The sequence below is a fragment of the Heliconius melpomene genome, chromosome 1 (genome assembly GCF_056956725.1).
Source record: "Heliconius melpomene rosina isolate 202511_hmr_F chromosome 1, ASM5695672v1, whole genome shotgun sequence".
Classification (NCBI taxonomy): Eukaryota; Metazoa; Arthropoda; class Insecta; order Lepidoptera; family Nymphalidae; genus Heliconius; species Heliconius melpomene.
Window position 1 is genome coordinate 15,710,379 of NC_140389.1, and position 19,878 is coordinate 15,730,256.

The 19,878-nt window shown below is 32.9% G+C and overlaps 1 protein-coding gene across 18 annotated transcripts in view; it reads right to left on the reverse strand.

Moving 5' to 3' along the window:
* Positions 1 to 19,878, reverse strand: part of sky (GTPase-activating protein skywalker) — a 72,435-nt gene that overhangs the window by 23,903 nt on the left and 28,654 nt on the right. For all 18 annotated transcript variants that reach the window (XM_085191077.1, XM_085191094.1, XM_085191110.1 and 15 more), the window contains one exon: positions 14,706 to 14,910. In XM_085191077.1, coding sequence (XP_085047203.1) covers positions 14,706 to 14,910 — 205 coding nt within the window. The remainder of the gene's footprint in view (positions 1 to 14,705; positions 14,911 to 19,878) is intronic.

Here is a 19,878-nt window from a genome sequence, read left to right on the forward strand (position 1 = left end):
TAAATTTTTGTTCTCTTAACATACGAAGATTTATGAAACAGATTAATTAATACATATATTTCAATATTATTTAATAAGAATTCAAAAACAAAAAAGAAAACAACTTAGTAGGTATATGGGTCGAAGGTAAACTACTTATAGGTAAGACCTTAGTTGAGGACAATTTACTTTGCCAACATAACGTAAAGTTAATAAAATCATTTCATTCAATTGCAAGGCTTTCAAGAAAAAATACTATACTACATATACCAATTCTGAGGAATTCAATATAAACTTATATACGTTATAAAAGCAAATAATTTGAATATTTTTTTTATAATTAAATTTTCCTAAAAAAAATAACATATTGTCAGGCTCTCAGGACTCTTTATTATATACATTAAACTATATTTATATAGATGAATCACTATCTAAGAATTTATCAAGAAATGATATCAATGATGATACAGCAGTGTAAATCCTAAAAAATTAACATAATCATGTAAAATATTAGGTACGTCAGAATTAAGCATGACATTATTTACCTTATTTTTTTAAAATACGTTCATAAATATCAGTGATATAATTATAATATTGTATTACTAAGCATTAGTCTTAGATTACTTTTTATTTAAAAAGGTGGATACGTACAGTTAGTGTACGTGATCACGTACACGCTACCAGACGCTATTAGTTTACAATTGAATTAAACAAAAAAACACATAAAATTATAGAAAGCCGGAGTGTCTGGTGTAAATTAAAAAAGTAAATAGTTATCTAAAGTCATAAAGTATATATACACATACAGTCATAAAAAGTGTCCATACCCAATGATATGGACAAATAAATCAATATTGATAAAATTTACTAGTAAATATACCCAATAAAGGGTATCCATTTTATAATTTAAAGCGAAAATAATTTAAATAGTCCTTCTTTTTTGTAGAAAAAAAATCAAGTTATTTAAGTATATGTTCTGTTTAGCAGTCTTTGGTTAGATCTGGTTCCCTCTGTGAGCGGGATGCAGGATGAAACTAAAAAAAATAGACTTTTAACAAGAACAAATACATAAGTAGTAATAGGTACAACAGTATTTTTTTCAGTTTTCGAGCAAAACCACAGGAAAAGTTTACATAGCTTTATCATAAAATACTATAAAAAATATATAATCCACCATCTCTACGTAAATTTTATAGTCCGATAAGGTACCTACGTAAGCGATAAATCGAACGTGAAACACTCCGCCGCCACGAGATAGATCATGACGTAGATAAGTTATAGTCACAGATAAGCCCACGCACGCACCGTCTGGCTACATATGTTTACAGTTTTATAGGAAAACTGTACAATAAACTCTAAATAGAGAGTCCTACTAATATTGTATATGTGAATATGGATGTTTGTTCCGCTTTCACACAAAAACTACTGAACATATTTAGACGAAACTTTACAGCAATAAATATAGGCGATACGTCAGAATAATACATAGGCTAAAATTTATGTAAAGATTTTGTATAATATGGTTAAAATAAAAAAATAAGTATAAACGGGCGAATCCGCATTTACTTGGCCAGTATATAAAAAAATTGTTAGTTTGTTTAACTGTCTATCGTTTCTACTATTCTTTTGGACGTCAATATATGTTTTCATTTTAATTAAGATTATTATCACATAAATTATATCTACATACTTAATATCTTTTAAAGATAAAAAATATGTTTTTGTCACATGATTTTAGCATGATGATATCTATGAATTCTAAACAAATAACACCATGTACCGCGTGTGAGTGTTAAGTAGGTAAGGTTTATTCAAAATCAATCATCATTATCTATTAATTACTAGAATTTCAATAAATGCGGATATTTCTTAAAACTAAGCTGTTATTATCAAAATAAATTTAATCCTTACCCAGATATGTTTATTGCCTTTACGTTTATTACGTCATGTCTTTGAAAAGTTTTCTCGGACTCAAAGTATTTAATCGAAAAAAGTAAGTTTTTGAATTTTTACTAACGTATCATTCAACACATAATCATTATATAAAACCATACTACAGCAATTTCCGAATAAATATATTTTTTTTAATTTGAATTTTCCTAAAAGTAGTCGTGGTAAATGATTACAATTAAGACATTACCGCTAAAGCAAAGTTACGACTTTCTTACAAGTAGTTAGATACGTAGGTACTAGATAGGTATATGAAAATGTGAAACACGATATAAACGCTAGGAACGTCGTAAATCAAGCAATTAACACCGATAAACAGATGCGCCGCGACCGCCACGAGATATCACATGTGCGGAACAGCACGGCTAATGAGAAAACCACAATTGCACTTTGCTTATAAACTTACTATATCTACTTACAACCGAATTAATTGTAAAAATGGGTAAAAACTCGTATATATTATATTCTACTAATTATGATTTTATTTTTTCTATTTATTATATTTTTTTGTTGCCAGTTTAGGTTCATTTATTAAATTCTAAAGTAATATAACTGTTAAAATGGACAATATCTGTCTAAATCTGAATGTGAAGAGAGAGGTGTAATAGACAACTACTTAACAAACTCATTATAGGTGCTAAATTCGTTATAGACATGCGTGACGTTTGCCCACAGGTGAACGTCCTTTAGCCTATCTCGTCATCTTTTCAACATCAAATTCTATTATGTATACGTACATATTCATAAACACAAAGTAAAATTTCAATGTTTAAAATATATATGCTAAGCTAAATAGAAAAACGGAATTTATCAACACTGATGCGTTCCGATGCGTGACACTAAAAAAACCTAAAAAAAATCATCTTTTGTTAAGAGTAACGTTCTGACATTACATACTCGTACTTTGAGGCTACAGACTACTTAGGTGGCACAGGGGCACAAGCGTGTGCCTGACTGGCTGTGGACTTGATCCCCGCTCGTGGAAATGAAATGTTTACTTAAATGTATTTTTTATGTGTCGAGGCAAATCGCGGCGTTGAGTTACGGCACTTAATACGCAATGTTTCTTAAAATACGGCGTTAAGTAGCGAACGTAGTGTCCTAGCACTAGGCTTTGCCTATCCTGCAGTGTGCAGGATACGGCGTGAAGCTGATTTAATTTTTTAAAATTTAATTACATATTTAATACGAAATATTACAACAGATGACCTTGACACACCTCAACCGTTTAATCGGACCAAGCATATGATAAATGACCTAAACGTATTAGATGGTGTCACAGCCTGTAATAGAAGTGACACCGGACCTATGCACATGCCACACCCTTCTCTGTTGTAGCTGATGCAATTTCATTGTGTTTAAACAAACCAACATAAAAACAATATGTATAATTGTATAAGTCTAATTTCAATATAATTGATCAAAATTGATCGTTATACATCACTTCAGCTTTTTGCCTACATTCAATTAATATAAACATTATGCATATACTACTTTTTTATTTAAATGCTAACAATACCTAAGTAACAGATTTTTATACTAGTAACAAATATAAATACTAATGAAAATATTCATTAATAACGTAAATTAGTTGGTACATTATTAAGTAAGGCTAGATGTCTACCGTATCAACCTAACCGGGAAAAAAATTAATACATGGAATAAAAATACATTTAACGAACGCAAACAAAGGTTATTTTCGCAATTTGCTTGATACATTTAACTATTGAGAAAGAGGATGTACACATTACTGATTGGCAAAGATAATTATTGAAAATATGCCAACAAGTTTATCGGAATGTTACCTATATAGATTAAACATATATTATAAAAACCCAAAGAATGATAATTTATATAATAACATGTGACGGAAAATTAATAGAAATTACAAAAGGACTGTTATATAACTTTATAATATAAAGATGGCCAAGTGTGTTTTGAGCGGCAAAATAGAACCTACCACTGCATCCTCCTCTTCTCCAATTTCCATCCATTCAGACCGAGTTTGAAATATGTCAGAATGACGTCAATACCATAAAATCAATAACAGTGTAATAAATGAATATTTTTAAAATACATTTATTATAAGTGATATTTTATAGTCATACCTACATACGATAGAAAATGTTCTTTTTATTTTATTCCATTCTATTTCTATTGCAAATGGTGAACGTTTCCAGAACTAATAAAACCACAACACATGTTTATAATGACAAATTGCATTATAAAATTTGATGTGCTGAAATTACAGCAATAAATAACGCGTAAAAATTCATAACGAGACCAGATACTAAATAAAACGGTCCATATGAATTGCTTTAGTTATAATAATATCTTCATAAAAACAGATCTAAGAAATCCATGGAGCTTTAACGATTCTTATATACTTTTATGTATGTAATTTTCATTATATAACATTTTTCATGACTTACAAAGCTTCGGTTTCCACTCGGAAGAAATAATTATTTTCAAAAACGTAGGGTTGCGCGACGCTATATCTCAAAAATTGATCGATGTGTAAAGAACGAAATTTTTTAACACTTTTCCTTATGCCTACCATGCTATAGCATGAAGCTCAAAGTTACCTACAAATGTATCATGTACTTAATTGTATACGGCGAGGATTATGGGCTTTAATTTTAAGCCATATGACAATATTGTAGAACGTAACTAATAGATATCGATCGACATTGTATCGTCTAGACATCGTTTTCATAATTCATTTCATTACAGAAGATGCTATCTTGTTAATTATTTTGTTGTTTAGGTATAATTATAATGTATGAATGTTGTTTTTATAATATACTAGCGGCCCGCTCGCGGTTACACCCGCGTGAACTATGTTATTATTAATTTCTGTCTCCATGACTACGTCCTAGTGACGTCTATGCAAAATTTGAGACTCCTAGCATTTGTAGTAACGAAATTTCATACAGACTTTCGACCCCAAAAACAACCCCTTAAAATTCGAATATTGCAAATTCCCGTCTTAGCGAGCACCTACGTCCTATAAATAACTCCTATGCAAAATTTGAGATTTCTAGCACATGTAGTTTCTGAGATTTCGTGATGAGTGAGTGACCTTTCGATTTTATATATATTGTTAGAAACTATTGGAAATATTAAATAAAGTGGGAAAGGTAATGAATTAAAACAAGGCTTCAAATAATTATTAAACAACCAAAAGGAATTATCTAGCAGTCTAATAACAATATCTGGTTCTAAAGAATCCATCGGGCAGAGTGACGTTAGCGATCCTTTTCTTTCAGTCGTCGTTGACAGCCCATAAAAGTGCCAGCCAGTAATTAGAGTCGTTTTTATATAACCTCTATGGTCATTATTTGATTATTTCTAACACAGCCTCTCCTGACATGGCAGCGTCCCGATGCCTTCCTTCGTTTCATTAGAAGGACCAGCTTCATCAGTATTAGTAGAGCTCACATTACCAGTTTCGTTACGATCTGTCATATGAAATGGAATTAGTTATTGTAATAAGTAACGTTAGTAGTAATTAGTTTCAAATATAATTGTCAGTTTGTATCTGAAATCTGTCCTTGAACATGTATCTTTGAACTTTCGTATTAAACAATGACACAAGAATGAAAATCAAATACGCGTGGTAGGATTTACTTCAGATCTCTTCTCACGCAATCGGATACTAGATGCATTCTAGATACAAAATGGATTACAACGGTCTCTTGCGAGTCAATCCGACACCTACAAAGTAACCATTAACTCAAAAATAAAACAGACATAGTAGGATTTTGTGTCGGATCCTGTTCCCGCGCAACCGAATACTAAATGCATTAGAATTTACACCAATCTCTTGTGAGTCAATCTGACACCTACAGAGGTATACAGTAACTCAAAAAATGCAACACAAAATAATCTGTAGACTTTGGCATCAGATCTCTTCTCACCCTTGTGAGTCACTCTGACACTACAGAAGTAACACCGGACTCACTGGGTCTCTAGTCGGCCTGGGCCCCACCGACGCAACCACATGCCTTAATTCAAAACAACACAAAACAAATATAATCTGTAGACTTTGGCGTCAGATCTCTTCTCACCCATGTGAGTCACTCTGACACTACAGAAGTAACACCGGACTCACTGGGTCTCTAGTCGGCCTGGGCCCCACCGACGCAACCACATGCCTTAATTCAAAACAACACAAAACAAATATAATCTGTAGACTTTGGCGTCAGATCTCTTCTCACCCATGTGAGTCACTCTGACACTACAGAAGTAAGACCGGACTTACTGGGTCTCTAGTCAACCTGGGCCCCACTGACGCAACCACATGCCTCCTTACTAACCTTTAGTTACTGTACACACAGCACATTGCGCAATACACACTAATTCAAAATTACATGACCACCATGTACAACAAAAACATGGTGAGTACACAAATAGTTTGATACATAGTCAAGAACAAATAGATACTAAATAGGAAAACTAACAATCAAAGAGAACAGCACATGTATCTGGTGCTCACTTTCCTCGCCATAATATCAGCCATGCATGTCATACCATGTACCTGGCAGCGGCTATTATTTTATTTTGACTCGGCCTAACCTGACCACGTGGAAGAGAATGTCTAATCTTTACAGTTATTTGGTAAAGCACGTAAACTTTATCGATGTCGTCAGACCACGTATGGACGTCATAAATATTGGGGCAAAATCGGAAACATAATATTGGTTTGATCTCACCGTGAAAGAGTTCACACTTCAAGTAACTAACTGCTCAGCTATATTGCTCGACTGGTGCTTGTAGTCCCACGGATAACGGCAGCTCTGCGTTGGCGTTGTGTAGGTTGATGTCGATGGTGCAGGAGCACATTGTGCCGCACCCAGCACCAACACGGAGTCAGACTCCGCGGCTTTATCTCGCGAAGTGATTAGTAGGGGAGAGAGTTCGCGTACGGCGTCTCCCTCTAGTTTTGCAACGTTAGCTATCAGAAGACATTGCTATGTAACTCTACCCGATTACACAAAAATATTAGAAAGATCAGGAATGGGATGGCTTAGTAATTAAGGCTTCTATCCCACTTCTGATGTTAGAAACTATTGGAAATATTAAATAAAGTGGGAAAGGTAATGAATTAAAACAAGGCTTCAAATAATTATTAAACAACCAAAAGGAATTATCTAGCAGTCTAATAACAATATCTGGTTCTAAAGAATCCATCGGGCAGAGTGACGTTAGCGATCCTTTTCTTTCAGTCGTCGTTGACAGCCCATAAAAGTGCCAGCCAGTAATTAGAGTCGTTTTTATATAACCTCTATGGTCATTATTTGATTATTTCTAACAATATAGATACAAAATATTCGCTCAGATAAAAAAAGGAAGTAGGCAGGTAGGGTCTAATACGAAGTCACTATTTTATTCAACCAAGAATAATACCTTAGATTCGGTACTAAGAGCATAATTTTTAAAAAATATCTAAGCTAAACACTTTACTCTCCTGCCAAAAAAAAATATAACAAGCAAATATTTAAATCAGTATTGTTAGTAAATCACCACCGGCCCAGCTTCCGTCACATACCATTGTCAATGATAAGGCAACGACCTCAACCGTAATGGGCGAACATAAAAATACTACAATGTTGCCACCTGGCGTATGAGAGAACTGTTACGCAAATATACCACCTACCATTTATAGTTCATATAAATATGTATTGATGACGATAGGACTGATATAAGGATTGACGACGACTATATAAATTAGCAATATTCAATTTTATTTATAAAGAATGCAAAATGAAATAATAATATAAATATCTGGGGTATTTGTATAAAAGAACAAAAATGAAACGTTGCCCTACGCCAAACTCTTGAGAGATTTACTACCTATCTAATACGATAATATACTAGATATGAGCACGTGCATTACAAGCTTAAACATTATCGACAAAACAAACAAAAAGATGACTCGATTTCTCCATAAAAGTATACAGAGAGATTAAAAATATGAAATATTATTACAGAAAAACAGACGTGACTGTCCTTGTGTTTGCAAGTTTGAGGCCAACAACCCACATTCATAATAATGAGAAATATCTCGTTGGAATCAATGAATCATTAGCGTCTATTTTCAGATATCGTGACAGCTCGACAGTTTCAGTATGTGATGTGATGATGTTCATGTTATACTGTTGCAGTGTATGCAATTGCATTTTAATTATATATAGATCATAAAACACAGTTATTTGTCAATTAAAGGATAGAATGACTATCTTTATATTGATAAATATTTTCCTTATTAGTTTTATATGTGTAAAGATATAAATTTTCTATAATTAATAACTATTTATGGTCTTGTTGATTAACTTGGGACGTTATTGTATACATTTGATTGAATTGACATTAAATAGAATTGAGATATAAGTTCAGCATTTTATTGCTAGATAAAAGTATCAACAAAAAGATGATATTTTACTAGCAACTACTATAACTAGCGTTCTTGATGCAACTATATCTATATACAATTCACATTATATTTACAGAAAAACCAACGTTACAATACTTAAAACTTTTGTATTACTAAAGAACAAACATTTAAACATATATATTATATCAGTAAAATAAAAGCCACAATTTAATATGTATATAATACAAAATTAACATATGATATGATCGTTAGGACCACGATGCGCCTGCGCACGGTAAACAGAGGGCCGCCATTTGCGGTCCGAGAGCAGTTAACCTAAGCTTTGATGTACGGCGCGAGTCCGCCGGCGTCTGTTTATACATGCACGAGTGGAATTCTCTTTTGATTCAGTGGCTCCAAGGTCGCAACTATTTTCTATAGTAATTCACGTGACTTGTAACATTGGCCAATCGCATTTCGATTTAACTACTTACTCAATAAACGTACAGCGTTAGTGAAAACGTTATATAATATTAATAAAGCAACGAAAATAGCTATATTTCCAAGCAAATGTTTTTGTTTTACAGACGCCATTGTGACTCGGTTTGTAAAGTATTTGAACATTTAGATATATGTATATTAATATTGAATTACTAGAACATATCACTAAAATAGACGAAAAGTGGAGAGCAGAGTGATTTTCAATTAGATTTATTCAGCCAAATCTGCTTTATATATAATCATTTCTACTAAATGAGCTTAATAGTAATATACTGTAACAAAAAAGTCACCTTAGCAACTACTCCTTCTAATCATATTGCCTCTTACATATCAACAAATTACATTGGAGGGAATTACTTTGTTATGTATTATATTAGATAAGATGCGTATATAATATTATCGAGTGTAATATATCTCGATCTCAAGTAGAGGCGTATAATCAAACCGAGAGGTCGAGAGGGCGTGGAGGACGGCATGACCTATATAGCAGTAACGACGCCCGGAGGGACGGAATAGGCTGCAAACGAAGCGAATTTTATTCTGAGTACGCCTCTTGAATCTTTAGAGACGACCTTTAAGCGTTTTAATATTATGAATAAGTTCGTAATTTGCAAAGGCTTTTAAAAAAATATGCGAAATATCTTTTAGAATTTTATGTTTTATTTAAAAAGTAATTATAAGACTTGAATAATAAAATGATTATTATTAATATAAAGTTCTACGCGAAACATATTTTATCTTTCAGTTCGGTTTCTTTTCTTTTTATTTTACTTAACTGTTACGGGACGGAATCTACATTCAGTTAGATCTACAGCTAGGACACTACCCATTTTCCTACCCCATACAAAATACGTGAAAATTAATATAAGTGCCCGCTTTTGTTCTTTTCTGTAACCCCAGTTTATAATTTTAATTACATAGATCTAGAATTACTTATTTTCAACACTAAAATATGACGGAATCTAAATCAAAATGAATATTTTACATCGCTAACATAATGTAGGTACAATTTTGAGCTATGTTTTAATGGTCGCATTTAGGTCTCAATGCTAAAACATAATTTCGTCATTCCCAGCTTAGTAACTGCTCGACCTACTTTGAAGATTAAACTTAGTAAGCCCTGATATTAAATAGAATATTCACTTTTATACATAAACTAGGCTAAGTTGTATTAAAAAAATAATAAAAAAAAAATTATTGTTAATTATTATCAAGAGGAACATCAACTTAGACGTGAAACTTCATTTTATATCTTTTACACATATATAAGGTATAATTTTATTTGGAAGCTTCAGGTTATTTCTCGTACAACAGTATAGATTAGAGGAAGATTATTCCAAAATAACTTAAAATTATTTCAATAAATTAGCATTCATTTAATAATAAACCAAGCGACAAGTCTATATGACCAAATTACAAAATCATGATTATTCAATTACAGTTTCTCTACAAATATAGATACTTCCACAAAAAATATATAATGTAAAACGTCTTACACGCTAATGGATCATACATATCAACATACAAAAAACTGTAAACAAACTATCATATCACAGCTGAAAAAAGAAGCAGGCATTAACTAAATCAATAACAATTTTATTATAAGACGAAGATAGCTCTATATTAGAAGCATCGCATTAGTTCTTGGATTGAATGCAGATATAAAAATAATATTCACAAAAAGATCGATCTAATAAGTTGTTTTTAACTAAAATTGCTATGGCTAAAGATTCTCCTAGTATTTTTATTAAGGGACATTCACAATCAAAATGTCTTTAAAGCCGAAGACCGAGCCTTGTGGAACCGACAAAACAATTATCTATTACAATTTTCATAGCTTCGCACTTGCGCATATGGCATGGCAGGCGAAGGGAATGTATGTACTGTTAAGACTTTACGTTTCACAAGACATTGCGTGTTGAGTGACGGAACTCAGCGCTGCGCTTTGTCTTGTTATCCCCTTAGCGCAAATCGAACATTAGAACCCACTTCGTACCCTTCTTCATAATAGCCAAGTTATATTTTAATTTTTGAGCATTCGTGTATAATAAAAAGTAAATAAAGTAAAATATAAACAATCCGATAGGTTATGCGTGATATAAGAAGGTATAAAAAGAGTCCGTCCTTGAGTTGGCTTTAGATCTAAGCTATACAATGAATCAGTTGCGCGTCGACACGACACAAAAAATGATTAGCGACCGCGTGCTTTCCCGATACTAGTTTTTCCTTTGCACGATAGAGATAAAGAATGTTTCTATTTTTTTTCTTGTAAAGGAAGCTCTTGGCACGTGATTGGTGTTCGAGTAACAAAAAATTTAAGATTCAATTCCGCATTCTTTTGTAATGATGTTATTGAAAAAACTTAAACATGTTGACCAACATAAAAAAGAACTAGTAATACTAACTTTAAATTTTACTAATTGGAATTTCCTAGTGAAGTAATCCAAGTAAGCCTCTTACTTACGCCACAACATAACAAGTCAACTAAATTAAAAAGTAATCTCATGTAATAAATGATTTACTTTGTATTATATAGACATAATATAGACATTATGATATACTCGTATGTATGGAATTCATCGGGGTATATAGAAGTAAGAACATATTAAGATAGAAACAAGAAAATAAGATGGGCGTGGCGTGTTGCCGCACGTAGTCATTTATCCGCAGAGTTTACACCTTGCAAACTGGGTCAAGACAATTTCATAATGGAGGATATATGCTGTTGAGAACAATAAAAAAGTTAATTAAGTCTAACTATCTAACGTATTCATACATAGTAGGTACTTTGACTATTGCTGTATGTTTGTTTAATCTTACCGCATAGAAGGTTAGGCTCAGAAAACCTAATGCCAAGACACTCCATTCTACATTTTCAGGAAGAAATCGGGGCCGACCTCAACGCCGCCTTCACCGAATAAAGATCGAACACACGGAGGATTTACAGATACTTCTCCAACTGCGCTGCGCACTCCAAATGGTCATGATATATATTTTTTACTAGAAAATTAAAGTCAAAAGAAACCCATAAAAGTATGGCGTCGAGCAACAGAAAAATATGTTTACTGTTATCAAACATCAAATAAGTACCTTTCAAACACGCGATCTCACACAAATGGAAGTTTATACTTAAATTATTATAACACAAGCAAATGTTTTAAGGATCATTAACACGCGACAAATCACAGGTTTTAATAGTTATTATGAAATATATTGGAATATATGTTTTTAATATACATATTTTAATTTATGTTAAATAAAACATAAATTAAAATATATAAATATTTCATTCCACATTAGAGATTGCATTGTAAATATTCATATAATCATTTTTTTTATTATTCATTTTCCTCATTACTCATACATTTTTCGACGAATTTTCGTAATTTCGTACAAAACCTTCTACTCTTTTTATTTCTATTAAAAACATTGATTAAGTAAACGACACGGTTAAACTTTTTACAAACAAATCTTCTAAACATTCACAACCTACGATAAACTATCAACAACGTAGCAAAGAAAAAAATCTAATACAAAATCTATAGAGCAGCACTTCGAATAGAGTCTCAAGGACATAATTGAAGCAGCAGTACGTGACACAAGTGTAATAAGACATCTGGCGTCGCAAAAAAACAGCAGGAAGAGATCTCGTTACGGCCGAGCGAGCTGCTATCGAACATGTAATGGGGGTTTTGTTCAGGCTTTTTGTCCAACCCTTCGACCTTTGCTCGAATCAAAATTGGGTTTCAATTGACTTCAATGAACGCAGCCTTTGTGTATTACAAACGAAATGTAAAACAGGAGGCGGTATTGGCAAAATAAAGCTATGCGACCAAAGTATTGAATGGTTTTGACATGTGTTAAATGAATGAACGAATGAAAAGGATTTTAGTCATGCGTGGTGTTGTGTTGCCTTATTTGCGGATGATTAATCCTATCTAACATTCGAGGAGGTAAAACCCAGTCATTTAAGAATTAACAATATTTAAAAAAGAAAATATAAAATGCATGTATATGATGCAAAATCTGCATCAGACTTCTGTTACAGACTTCAAAACTGCTATTTGACTCTTACATAAATATATTAACATATTAAAATATAACAATCGCGATATTTATATTATCTGTATTTTTATAGAGAAAAAAAAACTAAACGACAACACATAGAAACATTGTTTGTTTGTGATATACTGGCGACAAGCCAGCCACCAGCTTACGGGGGCCCCGGTTTATATTAAGCGGCCACTACACAGTGACATTTCACACAAAAACATCAACAGAGCTACGTGAACTCTTGACTGGGATCCAGTTGGAACCGACTGCGGACGATAACGAGGACTGAGTGTCACGGACATAAGATAAAAAAAAAGTCTGACCAATATCAATAACAATGCTTTGTTAAATGTTATATTATATTAAAATATAAATATTATTATTATGATATGTTATAGTTTCTTATATTTTATAACCTAAGTATATATTTAGTAAACAAAACGATTTTTTAATATTTCTACATATTATGGACATACACATTTGCAATTGCATTAAAAAGCAAAAATGTTAATATTTTGCAAATATCTACAAGCCAATAAAGAAAAAAAGAATGAACATGCCGTTATAAATGAAAAGAGGAAGAACGAATCATCTGTTTTTATTATAACAGCAATGATCGTTTAACAGCCTACTATCATTATGTCTTGTTGAAAGTCTAAAACTCTAAACGGTTAAAATGTAATTAATTTCCACTAAACCTTTACTTGGTGCCACTTTCCAACACTAAAAGGCGTTTATAACATATGATGAACTTATATAACGTGTTATATCAAAGGCAGTCCAGCTAATAATAGACGTAGGTATAAGATAATTAAGAGATAGGAAATTGACAACACGGCAGACGCTAAGTGGAACTGTGATATGCCGACGTATTCTATTAATCGTGATCGCGTCAACTCTAAAAGATGTTGGGAGACATCATTCCCGACTCTGTCGTAACGAGGAACAGTTCAGTTCAGTTCAGATTGGGATACGATAGGATAGGATACATGCATGTAAGATATATTGGCATTTATACTGTTGGAGCACAGTTTAAGTTCGGTTATGCAAGCGGCGAGGCATCAACCAGGACAGTCCCGAGCAATTTGCCTATTGCCGAGTTCAATTATCGCCCCCCGCGCTCATTACTGAATTAAGCCGAGAGCGACTGTAAATTTTGTGACGCCTCTGCTGCGCTACTAAATTGGAAGACTGATGACTATAACCAGTTGTTTCTCGAATAAACCAAAAAAAATGAATTATACAAACATTGTATAACTAAACGTTGAGCAGCCAGGTGGGTGACAGCCAGATTATCAAAGTAATACACTTGTTAGAGCCAATTAATATTTATAATGTATATCAGCATTACGCTAACGCATTTCGGTTGGACGTGACTCATTAATCTAGAGAGCCGCGGTTATAAAATCCTCATTATCCATTCAAACTATCATCGTGGTAACTATTTAACTATACCAAGTTATTAATCTCTTAATTTAAGAAATATTATAAAAAAATACTGGACGAAATTAACAACACTAGAAGACAAATTCATTGTATTACAATGATTTAAAACGTTTATACATGAATATAAAATCCAAAGTAAATTTAATGTGTCAAGATAGGTTGTTTACGAGTCCAGATGCTAAAATTTATATTATCATTGTAAACATCGTAACGTGATAAGATTCGTCACTATACTGTAATTTTGCTCAATAACAACTTTTAATATATTTCGAGTTTTATCATTGTAATAAAATATAGATAATAAAATTTAAATGTCAATTAAAATAGTAATAAATATAATAATTGAGCTATTTACAATCCTATAGGTCATACAATTCAAATATATTTGTTTCAAACTCACCAGGCATAAAGTGCAATAGTGCAGCGGTGATGGGGTAGAGGCTGGGGCTGTACGTGATGTCGGGGCAGGCGTAACCGAGCACGGACACCACGCGGTCCGCGACCGCGCGACCCTTGCGGGTCAGGTGGTATCCGAGACAGTGAGTCGCTTCCACAAATGGGGGGAGCATGATCGGCTTGTCCGGCAGCTCCACGGTGCCGAACACCTGTTGACAAATGAGGGTAGTTTAAAATAAAATGTATACATCGCAAAATCTGTTTATGGAATTAAGAAGCTGAATCCTTTTATTACAACAAAATACATTATAAAAAATAGGTACGATATGAGTACATTACTTATAAATTTTAATTAAACATACAATTGCTTGAACTAATAGCACTATAATTACTATGTAAAAGTAGAGAATCATATTAAATACGCTCAGTAGGAAATATATTAGTTCCTTTTAGTTCACCGGTAATTGCCACGTCAACCTAATACGTAAGCATACGTCATTTAAAAAATTGTTGCCCTGAATCTCGATACGATGCTAAATTCAAGCACTTGTTACTTTAGAGAGGCCTACAAAATTTAATGTCATTGCGTGTACTATATTAGCCGACAGTTTAAACTTGTTATAATGAACGACAGCTTATTAAAACGTTATAGAAAATAAATTAACATTTCAGTTAGAAAATATAAAAAATAAAAAAAAAATAAAAAATAAAAAATAAAAAAATGTCTGCTACACAAAAAAAAACAAAGTTGAAAGAACCCAAAACCATATATCTCCACAACAAATATTTGACTTCGCATAACTGGCGAGACGTACAAGTCGTACAACAAATGTACCTACTGTACACACATTTCAATTACCGAAAAACTGTATACAATTAGGAAGCAGTGGAGAATTTTAAAAATGAATATTTTTCTAAAAAGAACAACGAATCGTGCCTCGTATCCGCCTCGCAAATTGGTTTCATAAACACATTTAAATCAGTTATCCAATCTGCCGTCGACATATTCGCAAGTCCACTCGTGATTATCCACTTTGCCGACAAGGTCGACTCCGCTGGCCCGCTCCTATAAATTATACATTTTGTCTAGAAACAGTCCCTACGCATATAGTTATAATGTGCGATTGTTTAATTTGCGTTTTTATTATAAAAAACAACAGAAAATCCATTTATTGTTGTCAATATACGAAAAGTATCTGACTGTCGATGGTAGTTTTTATTCAGTATCCCGCATATGGCAGTGTAGTCAGAGGGAACCCGTTCAGATACTTCCGTTCCTCATTCTCCGACGAATCCTTGAGGCAATGCGTGTTGAGTGGCGGAACTCAACGCCGCGCGTTGCCTGGTTACCAGAACGTAGATATTATTAAATAAATCATGATATAAATATTTCTTTGCTTTCACACAAACTGCAACATAAGGTTGCGATTCCTATACAGTCGTCTCTTACTTTGAAGAAAGAAGAATGAGGAGAGAATAAGAAATCTCTTCAGGTTACAGGTCCCTTATGCGGCATTATGCCTGAAACCGATATAAACCTATTAAAAAATTCTCAAATATTTAAAATTCAAAAATAGCTCAATTTTAAACACAAACAGTGTGCAATGAGCTAAAATCTTTGCAATATCATCGCGGAGCTGTGCAAACAGACGCTTTAGATCAATATTTTGTTGAACGACGATAAGATTATGTTTTCGTCGAGATGTTTTGTATATTAACTAAAGACTGGAAGGAAAATTTTGCACTTTTTGACTGTACGATCGTAACAAAATTACACGAAACACAAACGATTAAGGTAAAATAACTTAATATCTACGTTTATATTAGCAAATAAATCAATTTTAAAATTGACATTTGCTATAAAAGAAAAGTAAAGTTGGAAATCGTTCAAAAGGGCATACGATAAGTATGTATATGTACTGTATAATATGTCTAGACCATCAATTCATGCACAGGATATACATCAATCAGCATAAGAGAATAATTATATGTAGTGAAACAATTTCCAACGTTAAATCTACGGGTTTGAATAATAACTTCCTTTGACTTGTAAATAGAATGCGCATACGCGACTCTATCAATTAAAAAAAATATATATTACATAATTACTTAGTATGGCGAAACTAAAGTAAAAAAAATCCTGCAGTTTTATAATGGTTTTTTTATCTTCGCACTGTATCCTGCACATGACAAGGTAGGCAGAAGGAACCTAGGAACCCAGTGTTAAGACAATCCGTTCCCATCAAAACTCCACGCTTTGCCACGCTTGCAAATATTAAATTTCATCGAGAAGGAATCGATCCCACAACCTGTCGCGTTAACATAGCACGCTTGCGTCCCTGTGCCACGATTGACCAAAAAAAAACCATAAGTTCGACGAACGCTAATCTCTGTGGAGATAAAGAAATCTACCTTAACGTTCCCTAAAAAGGCCGTGAGTTGCGTAAATTCAAGGAGCAATGACCGACACTAGGTTTTTCAATGTATAGAATAGTAAATAATGAAAATGGGTCGTTATCTCGCGGAGTCTGCATGTATTTGGCCAGGGGGTCATCTAAATATACCTATTTGTCGTCCATTTCGTAGACGTTACATAGTAACCGGGATTATAGAGACAGAACTAATCCAGCGCACTTAATTTCAGACAAAAATACAAAGTTCCATAATAAAAGTAATCTTTCAATAAAGATAGCAATCATTTTTATTGCTGATGTTCATTGGACACGACAATTGACATGTGTTATAAATAGTATCCAGTTACCTACTATATACCTATAGAGATATTTAAATAAATTGCCACTAAAATATTTAAAAAGATTTTTTAGGATTAAAAAAATCTCTTGTTAATTTAATTGGTAACATAATAATTGTGGCGACATTCACCACTTATCCGTGTGGTATGACGGAACTTAAATCTCCGCTCTACATCTTATTTCCAGAGACAAAAAATTCAAATAATTCCTTCTCCCGACGGGAAATCGAACCCACAACGTCCTGTTTACAGTCGGACACCGTGCCGCTGCGCTACGACTCATACATAAAAATAATAAAATACTACAAATATGTAGAGTCGTAAAAGAGTTTACAAATCATAAAATGATATCAATGAACTAGAACAATAAGAAAGTGAGTTATGACTGAGAACAAATAAATTAATTCGTTGTCCGTCTCATCATCACAGTCGGTGCTAGCATCGTCCTTGCCACTTAAGGCCACTTATAAGTTATAATGTATTCAACGGCTAAGAATAATAAATTGTAATTATAATTAATTGCAGTTTTCTCTATGTTAACTAACATCGTATTCTATTTTTTTGATTTCTCAACAAATTCATTTTGTCTACCTTGTTGATAAAGCTATATATAGCTTCACCACTATCCCACAGAAAGCAGGATAGGAAAGAAGGAAATCTAATGTTAAGACACTATATCCCCATTAAGACATTTCTGTTCCTTACTTTTGAATTCTCGAAGCATTGCGTGTTATGTGGCGGAACTCAACACCGCGCTTTGCCTTGTTACCAGAGCAAGGAAATAATGAAATTAAATATTTAATTTCCCCGAATAGGAATCGAACCTACAGCCGCGACATTAACTATGCAAATTATAAAATTTCGAAAAAAAACGAATTAAATCTAAATTATAACACAATAACAATAATACTCTGCTACTGTACCACTGGACTGTTCCTATAAAAATTCTGTCTGGATTTTTAAGAACTTGTTTTAAGATAATTACTATGTTCGGCCTTGTATTCTATAAATAGCTTGATGCACGTCAGGATATTTTTATATACGAAAAAGAAAGAGAGTTGAGATGTTTTCATCTTTCGTATGAAACTAGGTAAGCATGAAAAATAATCGGACCAAGAGGAGTTCGCTTTAGAAATTACATATGCGACGTTTAGTTCCAACACTCAACACGTAATGTTTCGAATTCGGAAATAAACCAGAGACTTTGCCTGCCGTGCTATATGCGGAACAAAATTCAAAGATAGAAAAACTTTACTCTGCTTTTTCAACTTTTTTATATTGTACTTCCCGTTGACCTGTAATCCTGAAATTGGTATGAAAATCTCGATGGGCGAGTCCGACTCGCACTTAACCGGTTTTTATATATTCTTTAACAAATGTCTGTGATGTTATACACAATGTTTTATATTAAACTATTTCCTTATTACACTTAACTCAAGACCAAACAATTTTAAGCGATCAGATCAATCATCAGATTCTTGGCAATTATTCGGGAGTTGTTACGACAGCGGAACAGATGAAGATATAAATAATATTATTTTAATACCTATCTTATATTCTATACGTAACGTATGCTGTTTATTGTTATGAGGCAATTATAATCTTTGGTCCAAACAACGTCCAACTAACATTTGTACAGCATATGAGACGAATATTTCATTATACTTCTTCTTTAAAAGTAACCGTTTTAATTTAATAGTTGAAAATAACAAAAGAATGCTATAATAGTTGAACTAAACAATAACATGTTAGACACAGAAATATTGCAGTTAATATTATTTTTAATTATAAGATGACATAATATATATATATATATATATATATATATATATATATATATATATATATATATATATAAATACCTAAATCACATACATATAAACTAAAACTAGTCTTACATTACAAGATAGAAGCTTTCAGTTATAGCTTTGCTGTTGCAAATGCATTCAACCTTGACGGTGGATAAGAACGAGCAGTACTGAGTGCCTCTCAACGCATGTTCTGATAATAACTTTGATCTGAATATTACACTACATGTTGTTCTAGTATTTATAATTTAGTAAAACTAGGTTACATATAAGAATCGGAATTCACGCTGTATCCCGCAAATAACAGGGTAGGCAGACGTCACCTGAGGATCTGTTGCTAAAAATAAGACATCCCATTCCCATTTAGATATTCCTGATCCCCACTTTCTAACCAAATATGATGAGATTCAGGCCTTTTTAAATATACAGTAGGTATCGAAAGTAATAATATAAATAAATAATAACTAGCTCACACGCAATTCGCTTAAACGTTGTTTCGCATGCTGACACAAACAACGTAAACAGACGTAGATTATAGAGTCGTAGACAACGAGCACGTGGGCGAAGCTTAGGCTCTAATTAGTGCGGACACAACCTCGACGCGACCTCTTGACACT